Raw genomic sequence first — 13,343 nt, 5'->3', positions numbered from 1 at the left:
CCTCGGGTAAGCCTCTTTCGCGCGGATCCCGGCTGGGGAAACTTCGGCCAATCAGCGAGGCCGGCGGCGCGAGGCGTCTTCGCGCGGAGAGGGGGGCGTGGCGTGCGTGTCGCGGCCTGGCAGCGGGCCTGTCGCGTGGGGGGAAGAAAGGGGGCGTGGCTAAGGTGTGCGGAGAGGGAGGAGGAGGAGAGGGGAAGGGCAGCCGTTGCGCTGAGTGGGCGGGGTGCCGCGGCGGCGGCGGCGGCGCTGGCGGCGTCTGCGCGCTGGCGGGCTTGGCTGGTACGTCAGCGGCAGGATGGCTGTAGCTGTTGACCCAGCAGCAGCAACAGTAGCAGGCTCCGGTGGCGGCTTGGCGGCCCCAGCGGTGGCAGTGGTGGCTGTGGGGCGGGAGGTGGCGGCGGCGGCGTTGGCGGCGGCGGCTTGGTAAGATGGCGGCGCTGCAGGAAGGGGGCAGGTATGGCGTGTCCTGCGGCAGAGTCACCCAGGACAACATCACGGTGCTACATGTCAAGCTGACCGAGACCGCCTTCCGAGCGCTGGAGAGCTACCAGGGGAGCAAGGTGAGCGGCGCCCCGGGGTCGCCGGTTGTCCTCACTCGCCCGGGCTGGGACGCCCGGGAAGGGAAGAGGGACACGCAGCCGGCACAAGGGGCGTGGAGGGGCTGCTTCCTCGAGGAATTCCGCGCACCCCACTCATCCCAGGGCGTGAAATCTCGCCCCACACTGAGCTCTGGGTCCGGCTGAGGATCCCTTAGAAAAGTCTCCTCTTCTCCCCCCCCCCTTCCATGGGACCGTCTCTCCATATGGTTCGTGCCTATTTATAGGCATGGGGGGTGGGAATAAGAATACTAATTCCACATTCTTCCTTCTCACCAACTTTTGATCCCCCTCTCTTTTTTCTTTTCCTTCCGCGTAAGGGACGGAAAAAAAAGTTTTGCGGGGCAACAAATGCCCCCAGCTGCCCTGTATGTACCTCACGCAGAAGGGAGGAGGAGGAGGAGGAGGTTGGCCGTGGCAGAGGGCGATCCTTTGAAAATGGCATTTACACAAGAAAGTCATTTTTCTCGGTGTCGGTGCCAGCTAGTGCCTCTGGAGCTGGCCGTGACCGGAGCCAGCCGTTCCCAGATGAGGCCGATTCTGCTGAGCTGTCATTTATTTATGGGCTTAGTTCTTCTGCCTGCTGATCTCGCTCGCTCGCTCGCTCTCCCTCCCCGGGGCAGGGAGAGAGGGATGGGCTGAGCTTTTCCCTAGGCCCAGCTTCTCAGCCTGCCCACCCCGAAAATGTGAAGTGCCCCTGGTTGTTTTTTTTAAGGGACAATGGCAACTATGACAGTTTTATTGTACATCTTTATCATGCTGTCAGGAAAACTGTTTCTCACTGTCTTCCTGTGTCCCCCACCACCAATACCTTGTCCCTCTCCCACCCCCATCCGTAACAGCTGCCTTGTGAGAAATCCTGATGGGGACAAGTTCCACAGCACATTCCAGTGGTAACAGCAGCTGTATAAATTGTTCAGCACATCGGAGATAATATAGAAATATTTTAAATCGGTTTATATCTGGATTGTATTCGCCTTTTCATTTATATTCTGTAGATAGGTTGGATTCATGCAATGTTGTGTTTGTTTGGGGGATTAACGCCCTACACCCCCCAAAAAATAAAACAGCATAGGGGATGGGCATTTTAGACTTAGGGGAATGGGTCAGTTAAAAAGAACATATGATAGATCTCTCTCTGTCAGGCTTCTCTTGCAAAAGGAGGGGACAGGAGAATTGATAGTCTTCTTTAGTTTTTCCTTACTGTAGCTTTCCATTGGAAATTTGAGCCTCCGCTTGTGTTTGTTCAGGGCACATTAAAAGTGGCTATATGTCCCAGCAAGGAGGATTAAGCTCTAATTAGCTGGTGTTTTAACATGGAATTTCAAATTAAATGTTGCTTGTCTCATTTTTTTTCCTAAGGCCCATTTGTTACTCTCTCCTCTCTCCCTCACTGTTCTGAGAAATCTTGGAGGATTGTTACTTTGAGTACAATGAATCCCAAGAAAAGGTGCTGATCGACTCTTCTTTTTTCTTTTCTTTTAAAAAAATAATTCTATGTCTTTTGTAGTGCCAGCAGGCTTTCTTCCAAAAGATTTCCTTTGAAACAGTTCTAGGAGCAATTCTTAAAAGATAAGCCAGGAACATACTAAAACCAGACAGAATTTAAATAACAGGTTCTTGACAGACAACAGTCTCTCTTCTCAGAGTCTCAGTGCTGCTTTCCTTATGTAGTTCTTCATGTAAAAAGATGACTCAGACATGGTTTTCCCAGAATTGACCTCCAAATTGTGCCTTTTCTTATGACTAATGGTTGTTTTTCATAATAAGTAGGTGAATCTAAAATAGAGTAAGCGAGTAAGCTTCCTTCACCGAGTTTGCCCCTTCTATTCTAGCATGTCTGGGCCATCATTCTCTCTGCCCCTTAGCCATTGAACAGTGTATTATAGCCACTCTGGGTTTTGTACTGCACAATTATGCAGTACATCAGCTGTTTCCCTTGTTAAACCTGAGTGGAAATCATTACTTCTGCCAAATGATCCTTCGAAATCAACTTCAAATTGCAGCTTTCCACTGCATATGTTTCTTGAAGAACTGCAAACTGTTATTGCTAGCGTCAAGGCTGCTCTAAGGCTCATATTCTGGAATGTGATAGTTTTAAACACTATTGATTTCTTCTTTAAATGTAGAGAGTTGCTTGTGTTCCCCTCCCCCATCTTTTAATAATTAAGAAAAGTTAGAACTTTGGAGTAAGCAGCGTGTGGTTGGAGGTATAATTATTTTTCATACTCTGTGTTTTTAAAAAAATAAACTCATTAACTTTTGAACAAAACTGCTTATAAAGAAAGTTTTAGAGTAAATATCTTCAGAGGATTTTTTGTTGTTCAGACTTAACCTAATTAAAGTGAGATTGAGTTATAGCAGTTTTTTAATATAAAAAATTGAGTTGCATAGTATACCAATTTTATGTTCAGTTTTAAATATCATTCTTCTCCTGTCTTGAAACTAACTTCGGTCAGTATTTTGAACATAAAAAGTAGTCATATTGAATAATTTTTGCCTGTTTTGTAGAGTTTAAAGAAACCAAAGGCTTTGTTGAGGCTGAAATTGCTAGCTTTTAAAATTCCATAATGCTTTAGGTTTCCATAATGTAAGACATATTACTTTGTGGCACAGAATAAACTGTTTCTGAAGTTGTAATTGTAAAATACATAATTTTCACATCAACTTAATTTCCTATAAAATGTAAAATATATATAAAACTGTAGATTTGAGTTTAATTTTAAGCATTCTTCTGGAGTCTCTTATGAATAGGGTCTCATGTACGTAATACCTAATTTAACCTGAACGTAGTGACACTCTTGCATGTTACAACACATGACTATTTAAAATTTTGTGCTGAGTTCAGCTACTCTGCATTTTGCAGGTAAATGCATCATCGAGAAAGATAATTGCCCTAGCGTTGTAAAATCAAATGTGATTAACTTAAAAACAGGAGCTTAGCTGCAACTTTTTTAGTGATTTAGAATGTGAAATATCAGTTACATGAGAATAAACATCATTTAATTTCCTGGAGTTTATGTTACGTACAGAATTATCGTGTGTATACAGACGTTATTTACCTATAATTGAGATAAATAAAATTTGAAGTAACAAAGCTAGTTGCTGTTTCCTTGTCTGGCAAAATATTACTGTGCAAATATGTTCAAAGTAAGTTCTGCAATATGCAACATACCGGGAATTTGTAACGGAAGGGAACAGTACTTGCCCACCATTTGATCAGCTGCCTGCAGAGTCATAAAGTAGCTATAAAAGTGACAGTTTGATGAACAAAAGTCAGTTTGGCTTTTAGCTGCCTGCATTGGTAATCTTCACCAGCTTTCCCTATGCCCATTTCCCTAATTAATTAAACAGCAAAACATCTCTAACTTGAACAGTTCTTCCAGCCGTCCAAAACACAGGGAAATTTGTAGTTAATTTCTTTTTATTCTTGCTATATCACAGTAGTTAGATATTATTGTCATTGAATTCATCCAAAAAGCACAGGGCAGTTTTACAATATGAAAACAAAACAATACTTGCCATAATAACAAAAACAACAATAAGCGCACACACATACAGTTTAAAAAACCATAGGTTGTTTAATTAGCTAAAGGCCTGGGAGAAGAGGAATGTTTTTGCCTGGCATTTAAAAATATCTAACATGCATGAATAGCCTCCTGAAAAATAAATTAATTAAAATACTGTAAGAAGCCATAGGCACTGTGTAAGGGATTTAAGAAATATTATCTTCAAATGCTTATAGTCATAAACATGATGTGGGTGCAAAGCATTTGCTGTGTAATGTATGTATCATTTATAGGTACTGTCAAAACATTTAGCTAAGCTGAAACGTCATATATGCAATAAAATCTTGTTATGGTACAAACACATCTTGTACCTTTTTAATCAGATCATTCCAGCAGCCTGTCTTTTTATTTTATTTCTCTAGTTTGAATAGGAAATTCAGAGTAGTTCATGAAGTGAGTTCCTCAGAGGACCAGATTGGCTCCTGCTGCAGATCGGTGATCAGGCTTTGTATAACTGCTTACAAGCTGGCACTATTCTGAATGTGATCACTCTCTTGAAGGATGGCCTCACAACTAATACTGCAGGAATCTGATTTGTGTCAAGGCCAGCTTTTTATGTGCCCATAAATAACCAGTGGGAACTTTGGGGTCAGGGCAGGTGTTAATAGTTCTTCTAATCTACTAAAAGTCTGATCACTGTGCTAGTCCCTTTTTCTCTTCACATAACATTTTTAGAATTGTAATACTTTAATAATGTTGATGTCAAGCTTTTGCGCTTGTTGCTGATTATTTATTTATTATAAATGCTCCTAGGGTCCCCTTTATCTACAGAGATACCTGGATGGCATACAAAGGTTAATTAAAAAAATAAAAACAATATAATACTATGAAAGATAAAACAACAACATAAAAACAATGGAGACAGTTTTAAAAGCAAGCAACAGGCTGGATACTGATCAACTTTAAAACTTTGGACTTTAAATTGCCCAGGCAAATAAATGAGTTTTAACCTGGCGCCAAAATGATTGTACCATTGTGTCAAGTAGATCCTTTGGGTTCAGGCAACTGGCTTATTAGTATATAAACTCTACATGCAAAAGTCTTAAGGTGACCCTTTTAATACAAGTTTGGGGGTGGTGTTGCACTTTGTAATATATATCCTTCTTCTAGGTTGATTATGGAGCACCTAAAAATATACTGAGAGCTTTACAAAAGGTAATACAGAGAGACCTCTGCCCAAAGCAGCTTACAATCTAAAAATAAATAGGCAACAGAGTACAGGAAAATGAAGGGAATTGAGAACAATAGTATGGAGATTAAGGGAACATTTGGTTTAAAAGGTGCTTGGTTTTACTATCTCTTTACTATGAAGAGCTGTTTTTCATTTACTGCCTACCTATGTAACACTGTAAGAATACAGTACTTTAAAGGCAACAGAATTAAGCAATCAAGCTATGGCTGATTTTTATTGTATAGTTTTTCAATATTTAATATGTTGCTAATATGTAGGTAGTTTGACATTTCATGCAGGTCAAGGTTTGCAAAATGTTTTCCCATTTCAACTCCTAGGCTGATGTCTTCATTTAGCTTAATCAAAAAGTTATTTGAGTTCCTAATCAACTCAAATGATGTAACACACCCCTTGAAGCATCAAATATAATTACAGTTTATATTGTGAATCTGAATGGAATAGAGTCTGAAAACTCTAAACAAGCATATTTGAGTTGTCATTTCATATTTAACAAATATTTGAATATGCTTCATGAATTTAAGAATTATAACAAAAGTATATTTTGTACTGTTGTGCTTTCCACTGAACACAGTGAGCCTTATTTCTGAGTAAGCTATAGTACTGCTTGTGTTGAAATTAAACATGCGTAGAAGAAGATTAAGAAAATGAAGGTGGAAGCAGGTATCTGCTTGACGCACAAGGCATTTAGCATCAGCTGTCTTAGCAAGGACATACATTTCTGGAAACAAATCTGCAATGCTTCAAGTCACTATGAAACTGATGCAGATATTGGTCTTGTTTGACTGTGACAGTAAACTCCGCATTAGTGTTATGCAAAAGAATCTTGTTTCATCAAGTCTCTTGTACAGCAGGGAGAGGGGAGCCAAAGCTTTCATTTTGATTTTTAGATAAATACATTTTAGTGTTTGGTTGAATCTGGACAAACTCTGGTTAGCCAAGCTATGGTTTATGTAAATAAGCCAACTTCAATCCATGGTTTATTAAGTTGACTTGTTTCAATAAAATATAGTTAAAAGATTGAACGACAGCTTGAGGCTCAAACATAATTATAAAATGCAGTTAATTGAAAACTTCCCTGAAAGCTTCCAGTCTCCTTATGGCCACAGCATATATAATAGGGCAGTGCACACGCCTGAGGATTTTGAATCTCACATAAACCATAGTTTATGCATCTACACTAGAGCAATGAATAGTGAGGTGCTTGTTGAGGAATGCAAATATGTACAGAAGAGTTGCTCTTTTTAAAATGACTATTCCATGGCATAACCAACAGAACTGCAGAACTAGAAGCTAAACTGTTTTGTCATATATAACCTAATTTCAGTTGTTGGCAGTGTTTGTTGAGGTGTCTTGAACTTGTCCACTGAGGTGCTTTTAGATTAAAGCTAAAGAGCTCTTTTCAGTTTGAAGGCCACATTTCCTCCTAGTCAACCCCAAATATTTCTACACAAACCCCCCAGGCATATCCCTCCATCCATGCAACCAGGAGGTATTATCATCAAGCAGACAAAAGGGCTGAAATGAGGTAGGGCTTAAAGCAGAGCAGGCAAAGGGTGTAGCCCAGGAAAAGAGGGTGTAGCTTGGGGAGAGTTGCAAAGACCAGATAAAAAGGTCTAGAGGGCCACATTCAATCCTGGGCCTGAGTTTCCCCATTGGTGTTGCAAAAACAATTGCCTAAGCTGTTAAATTAGTTTGATGCAACGTTGTCAAAACCAAATCTAGTTAGGTTCTGGTTGTTGTTACAAAACATCAAATAGAAAGATCCAGCTATATGAACCATTTTGAGCAATTTGGGATTGGGCTGTAGAAATTCTTTTCTTCAGTTCCTCTGCCTTTTTATGGGCCTAAAGCTGAGTATTGCAACAGTAAAGCTGTAATTCATCTTATATGAGGCACCATCAAATTAGACCTTTAACAATTAGTAAAGTATCACTGTTTTTGTCGCTTTCTGCAAAGCATGTTCAGTATCCTTACAATAAAGCCATTCATTCGATTTTATTGTATTTGGATAATTTCCAAAGGTTCCATTCGCAGTCGTAGGTTTTTCTTGTACCAAAACAAATTGGGAATAGCAGACGACTTTTTGTTTGTATATATTAAATAAGCCTGCTGAAAGGTAACAAACCATTCACTATTAAATGCTTTAAATGCTATTCATAGTCTGGTTTCCCCCCCTGAATTAGTGGAAAGGGATATGTGTCCCACAGTTGTGTTTTGTTTTAGTTTTTTGTGAAGAACTTTACCTGATTCATTCTGTTTTCATTTTTGTGGGATCTAATGCTCTCCCAGCTAAGTTAGCTGAATCAAATTACATTTGTGTTAGACCAGCTGAGATAAAGATAATGGGTGATGTTCAGTGTGGCTATTCTGCTGAGGAGAGAGAAGGTGAGGAAGTGCTTTTCTGCTGCAGACCCCTGAAAGCCTATTCAGAGCAGTGGAGATGGTCGTGCAGGGGGCTTCAGAGGCCAGAAGGAATGATTGAGAACTGTTTTCCCTTCACTTACATTAGTTCCACTTGTTGCTGCAAGTGGAACAACAACATTGTTTCATTCAGAGCGCATACTATGGATGTAATGCTAAGCCATGGTTTAGTACTACATGAATGAGCCATGGTGGGCTTCAGGCTTGCTCCCTCTTCTTCTTTCCATGAAACTAGAAGGCGGACCCATGTTTTGAAGTTGCCTTTATTTCAAACTGACCATAGGTGGGGATAAACCATAATACTGGGTTTGAGTGTGGTGGAAGTCAGGGTTCAAGAAAACTAAAAGTGAGTACTGCAGAAGTCCTCTTGACAGCATGGGAGGCAGGGATGGGCAGAATACGGAAACCCAAGCCTTGCTGCAACTCATTCCTGTAACACTAAGCCATGGTTTGACATTGCATCTGAAATTGCCAATGCCATTTCAGAGATCAGACTTAATGTGTATTAACGTTTGATTCTTTGTACAATAATTACAAGCATGAACAAAATACTTAAGATGATTGTTGAAGTAGCTTTGATTTTTTTCTTTTCTTTGAGAGCTCATTGTTCCTTGTTCTTCTTTAGAATCTGGTTCCTTCTCGACCTTCCATCCAATTTCAAGGACTCCAAGGGGTGAGTATTTACTTTTTTAAAAAAATAACTATTATCATGTTAACAAAAGCTTCTCTCTTCTGGCGTGTGTAGTGCCTCCATAAACTGACTTTCTGGGATATGTGAGACTAGCACTCTCAGAACAGAGTGACATAAAACTTAACATGTGAACATGAATGGAAGAAACAGGGAGGGGGAGACATTAATATATGGAAAACTGAAATATGTGACAGTGCATTTTTCATAGTTACCTAATATTTTTGTTATAATGTTTTTCATTCAACCTTTTTGGAAATGTGGAAGGATAGACTTGGGAGGGAAGATGTATAGAGGCTTTTCCTTAGTATGACAGAGAAGTTTTTAAGTCTAAAGCAAACAGAAGGGACAGGGAGGAAAGCTTTTATAAATAATCTTGCTCTTAATGATATTGAGTGTTAGACTTCTAAAAATGCATATTTAGTATACATTACTAAAAGCAAATCTGGGTCAGGTCAGTGCTTGGATTGGAACTTGGGAGCCTTAAGTATGTCTTTCTGGACAAAAGGTGGAGTACATATACATGCAATAAATAAAGGTGTTTCCTGAAGTAAACTGGTCTTACGGTCAGTGTACTTACTATTCAAAACCACCAACATTGCTCTAAATGCCAGCGTGCTTTGGACTCTCCTAGTCAAGTGATAAAAGGGGAAAAAACTAAATTAAATATGAAGGCAAGACATGGGGAAGATTTAATAGGTGTGCTTGCTAGAATTCATGACACTCCAGTTTCAATATAAATTCTAGGCTGAGAAGTGACAACTCAGTTGTTGGTTATTCAGTGCTTCGGGGTAGGGAACATGGGGCCCTTTAAACATTGTTGGACAATAGCTCCCATGAACACTGCTAGCGGTAAGGAATGATGGGAATTTTAGTCTAACAACATCTAGAGAGCACTATGATGGCTACCCATGGATAAGGTGGTCAGGTGGCTTTCTCTGATCTCTGGGACTGGTTGTTAACAACTGCTACAACAATACAGGCCATAATTTTAAACAGACTAGAGGGCATTCTTATATTGTGGTACCTCGGGTTACGAACTTCTGGAGGTCCGTTCTTAACCCAAAACCATTCTTAACCTGAGGCGTGCTTTCGCTAATGGGGCCTCACACTGCCGCCGCACAATTGCCGTTCTCATACTGGGGCAAAGTTTGTAACCCGAGGTACTACTTCCGGATTAGCGGAGTTAAACTCTGTATGAAAATCTGTAGATTTTGTGAATTTGCATCTTAAATTTTAGCATGCAAAGCCACCACTGCTCTGCTTCTCCATAAGCCACTAGACTGTTGGCAAGTATTTTCTTTCTTTGGTTCGTCTTATCTTAAATTTTGGATTGAGTCTGAAGTTGACTTTTCTGTCCGTCTCTCTGCTTGCACATCTGGTTACTGTTTAACCACATTGGTTGGTTAGCTGAACTAAGCAGGCCGCAGTACCTAAATGCCTTCCTCAGAATCGGCAGACTTACTGATGATCTATTTACAAAGATGATGCCATCTGCTATTTTACAGCCGTCAGAGTTTCATTAGGTTTAAAGCCAGATTTTGAGGACTGGATTGCCCTGTATATGCCCAAATATTGGAAGTCTAAGAACAACTGAAGAAGTTAAGTACAGTGGTACCTCTGCATGCGAACAGGATCCGTTCCGGAGCCCCATTCGCATCCTGAAGTGAACGCAATCCGCATCTGTGTGTGCGCGGGTCGCGATTCACCGCTTCCATGCATGCGCGTGACGTCATTTTGAGCATCTGCGCATGCACGAGCGGTGAAACCCAGAAGTAACACACTCCGCTACTTCTGGGTCGCCGCAGAGCATAACCTGAAAACACTCAACCTGAAGCACATTTAACCTGAGGTATAACTGTATTTAAGAATACAGTGGTACCTCGGGTTACGTATGCTTCAGGTTACAGACTCCGCTAACCCAGAAATAGTACCTTGGGTTAAGAACTTTGCTTCAGGATGAGAACAGACATCGTGCTCCGGCGGCACGGCGGCAGCAGGAGGCCTCATTAGCTAAAGTGGTGTTTCAGGTTAAAAACAGTTTCAGGTTAAGAACGGACCTTCGGAACGAATTAAGTACTTAACCCGAGGTACCACTGTAGTAACTAGATACAGTTCCAGTGTTGGTTCTGGTTCGAATGGCATGGATTCCTCTCAGTAGCAGATAAGATACATCTGAATAATTTCACATACTATTTGTGAGTCATACCAAATATTATCTTTGGCAATGCCACTTCTAAAATGGTTGGTTTACTTCAGGAAACTGTTGGGTGTGATATGCCAGGTATGGAAGAAACCCTGGATAGATCACTCTTGTTGGACGTAGACATCATCTTTGAACTAGATCCCCTTTGCTTAATTTATTTAGATATTTTCTAGTGTTGCTTACCTATTCAAAAATACTTGCTCCATAAGATATGCCTTTGTATAGTGGACCACATGACAAAGTGTCTCCCCCCCCTTTTTTGTATACATTATCTGTGCTTGCACAGTACAGTACTTTATAATCTCTACTAGAATACAGTATCAGTTGCAGTCAGTGGAACAGCATAGCTGCATTATGCTGGCCCCATTATGCTTTTGTACAAAAGCTGTTGATAGAAGTTGCTGGGTCCTCAGAGTGATTTTGAAGCCAATTTTAGTAGCAGGGTTACTTGTGAACCCACTGGAATGTTTGCTGTAGTGGGCAGGTATCAGTGTTTGTATCGGCCTCATTTTTTATTTCTTGGATCTATTGCCATTTACCTTTTGACAATAGCAACAGCTACAGAGCAAGAAAGAAGATGCAATAAAGTCCTCACCCCATTGAGCATCTGTTGGAAATACCTATCTAATTAGGCTTATAATTCCATGAAATACTGGCCTGTAATTCTATGAAATGTACTGCATTAATGAAAAACATTTTAAAAATAAAGTAATACTGTTGACATTTATGCTAGTCAAGATTTGGACCATAGTTATCCCTATTTTATCCTAACTATATCTTCAGTTTTTATAAAGAAGAAAATCCTAGCAACTTTAGCTTGGCACCTGAGTGGACATATAATATGTCAAGTCCAAAATGGCTCTCTGGACCCAAATGAAATACTCTGGGTTTGTAGATAATGCTGAGTGGCCAAGCTGCCTGGCATCACTACTGCTGTGTCCTATAGCCAATAAATTTGGAAGAAGTCTGTTGTGCCTGCGTTTATTCATTTATTTATATTTATTAAATTTGTATACCACCCTTCATCTGAAGATCTCAGGCAGTTCACAGCATAAACCTACATGATCAAAATACATAATAAAAGCAAGAACAAAACAATTACACCCCCCTTGTGTGTACACATGAGATTATTGAGACTTTAAATGTAAATGAATTATGTAAAGGGGCATTTAGGGCTACTATACCTTGCAAGAAATGTCTAGTTTGTTGTATGCCTTATTATGGATTAATAAACCAGTGAAAGGAAAATATATTGTGAACTCTAAAATATTTCTATGTGTAGCAATATTTTTGCTTGTGCTTTTGTGATTAGAATGCAGTTCTTTCTTAGACTCAGTGTGTGGGATATAGTGTTATTCATACGCAGAATAAATCTATTGAAATCAGTGAACTTCACTCCATTGATTTCGGAAGATCTACTCTGTGGCTTGGTTGGATATCACCCAGTGGGTGTCCCTTTGGCAAGTTGTCATCTTTCAGTTGCATCTGTTACATGATTATAAGCGGCTGACATTGCAGGTTTGCTGTATTGTTCATTACAGTATTAATGATCAGATATGGTACTTTTCCATAAAGTAAGCATGTCTGAGTCTTTTTTTAATTGCTTTTTCAGCTTGTCAAGATTCCCAAAACTGATCTCCCAAATGAAGTGCATACCTTTAATTTCTATTTGTCAAATGTTGGCAAAGATAATCCTCAGGGAAGCTTTGACTGCGTCCAGCAAACCGTTTCAAGGTAATGTTTATGAAAGGGAAATGAAATTGTTTGTTTTTAATTGCTGCTATGATATGAAGAGTAATTGCAATGAACTATTGATGAGGAATCCCTCTCCTAATTTAAACATTACTTTAAAATGTGCCACAATCTGCTGCAGAATGCAATTACCTGTCTGTGGGAAATAATCTTGTTGAGTGTTTGACAAAAAAATGCCACTTCTTCCCCTTCTGCTATTTAATATGAAGTGCCCTCCACTCTTTATCCTATAAATGTGCCAAAGTATCCTGTCCAATTTACATTATCGAGTTTCTTTCTACCAGGCATACACGTGTGATGCTTAGAGATGATCCACGGTGCTCACACATTTAATAAAGAGCATACAGAAAGAGCTGTTTACTTTTGTTACTCAGCCTGCTAAATATGGCAGATGCACCCAGGATACTACTGATGAATCATGCCTTTGCTATAGAATGGAAAGAAAGGAATGCTAATATGTATTCTTGGCACAATTGCTTTGTGTGTATTATAGAAATTCAGTACAAATTTCTTTAAGGCTACAGCCTCTTAGAAACTACTTATTGTGGTGTCTTCTGTAGGCACCAGAATATTTAATCTAACGATCAGTGGGGGTTGAGCAGATAAGTGTCTATTTACGCACGTTTTGCCTTTTTGTAAATTCTTGATCTTGAAGCACCTGTAAATATTACTGTGATTTGGTGGAATATGGAGAAGTCTGCACTTCTAAGTTTACTAATTTCTGAGTAAAAATGTTTAGGATCATTTTTGTAAATTTTAAGTGTCAAATCTAGTTCTTAAGTCTGGCTCAAATGCCTCTTCATAATGGGCAGCTAACTAAAGGTTAGCTATGTGCAGATCAGGGAGAAGCTGCTATGAGTCTTGGGCTCTGGCTCTCCCACTCTTCTCTCTTCATTCTATAAAGTCAAGTGGAAGAAGA

The 13,343-nt window shown here is 40.0% G+C and overlaps 1 protein-coding gene across 1 annotated transcript in view; it reads left to right on the top strand.

Annotated features, from left to right (window-relative positions):
- The first annotated feature begins 28 nt into the window (after positions 1 to 28).
- The window catches only part of ELL2 (elongation factor for RNA polymerase II 2), a 35,666-nt gene continuing 22,351 nt past the window's right edge, over positions 29 to 13,343 (top strand). Inside the window, exons 1-3 of the mRNA XM_083576854.1 lie at positions 29 to 560; positions 8,404 to 8,451; positions 12,285 to 12,406. Coding sequence (XP_083432980.1) covers positions 429 to 560; positions 8,404 to 8,451; positions 12,285 to 12,406 — 302 coding nt within the window. The 5' untranslated portion in view covers positions 29 to 428. The remainder of the gene's footprint in view (positions 561 to 8,403; positions 8,452 to 12,284; positions 12,407 to 13,343) is intronic.

This window comes from Podarcis filfolensis, assembly GCF_964270895.1.
Source record: "Podarcis filfolensis genome assembly, chromosome: 11".
Lineage (NCBI taxonomy): Eukaryota > Metazoa > Chordata > Lepidosauria > Squamata > Lacertidae > Podarcis > Podarcis filfolensis.
The sequence above is the reverse complement of the archived record's forward strand: the minus strand, read 5'-3'. Positions and strand labels throughout refer to the sequence as shown.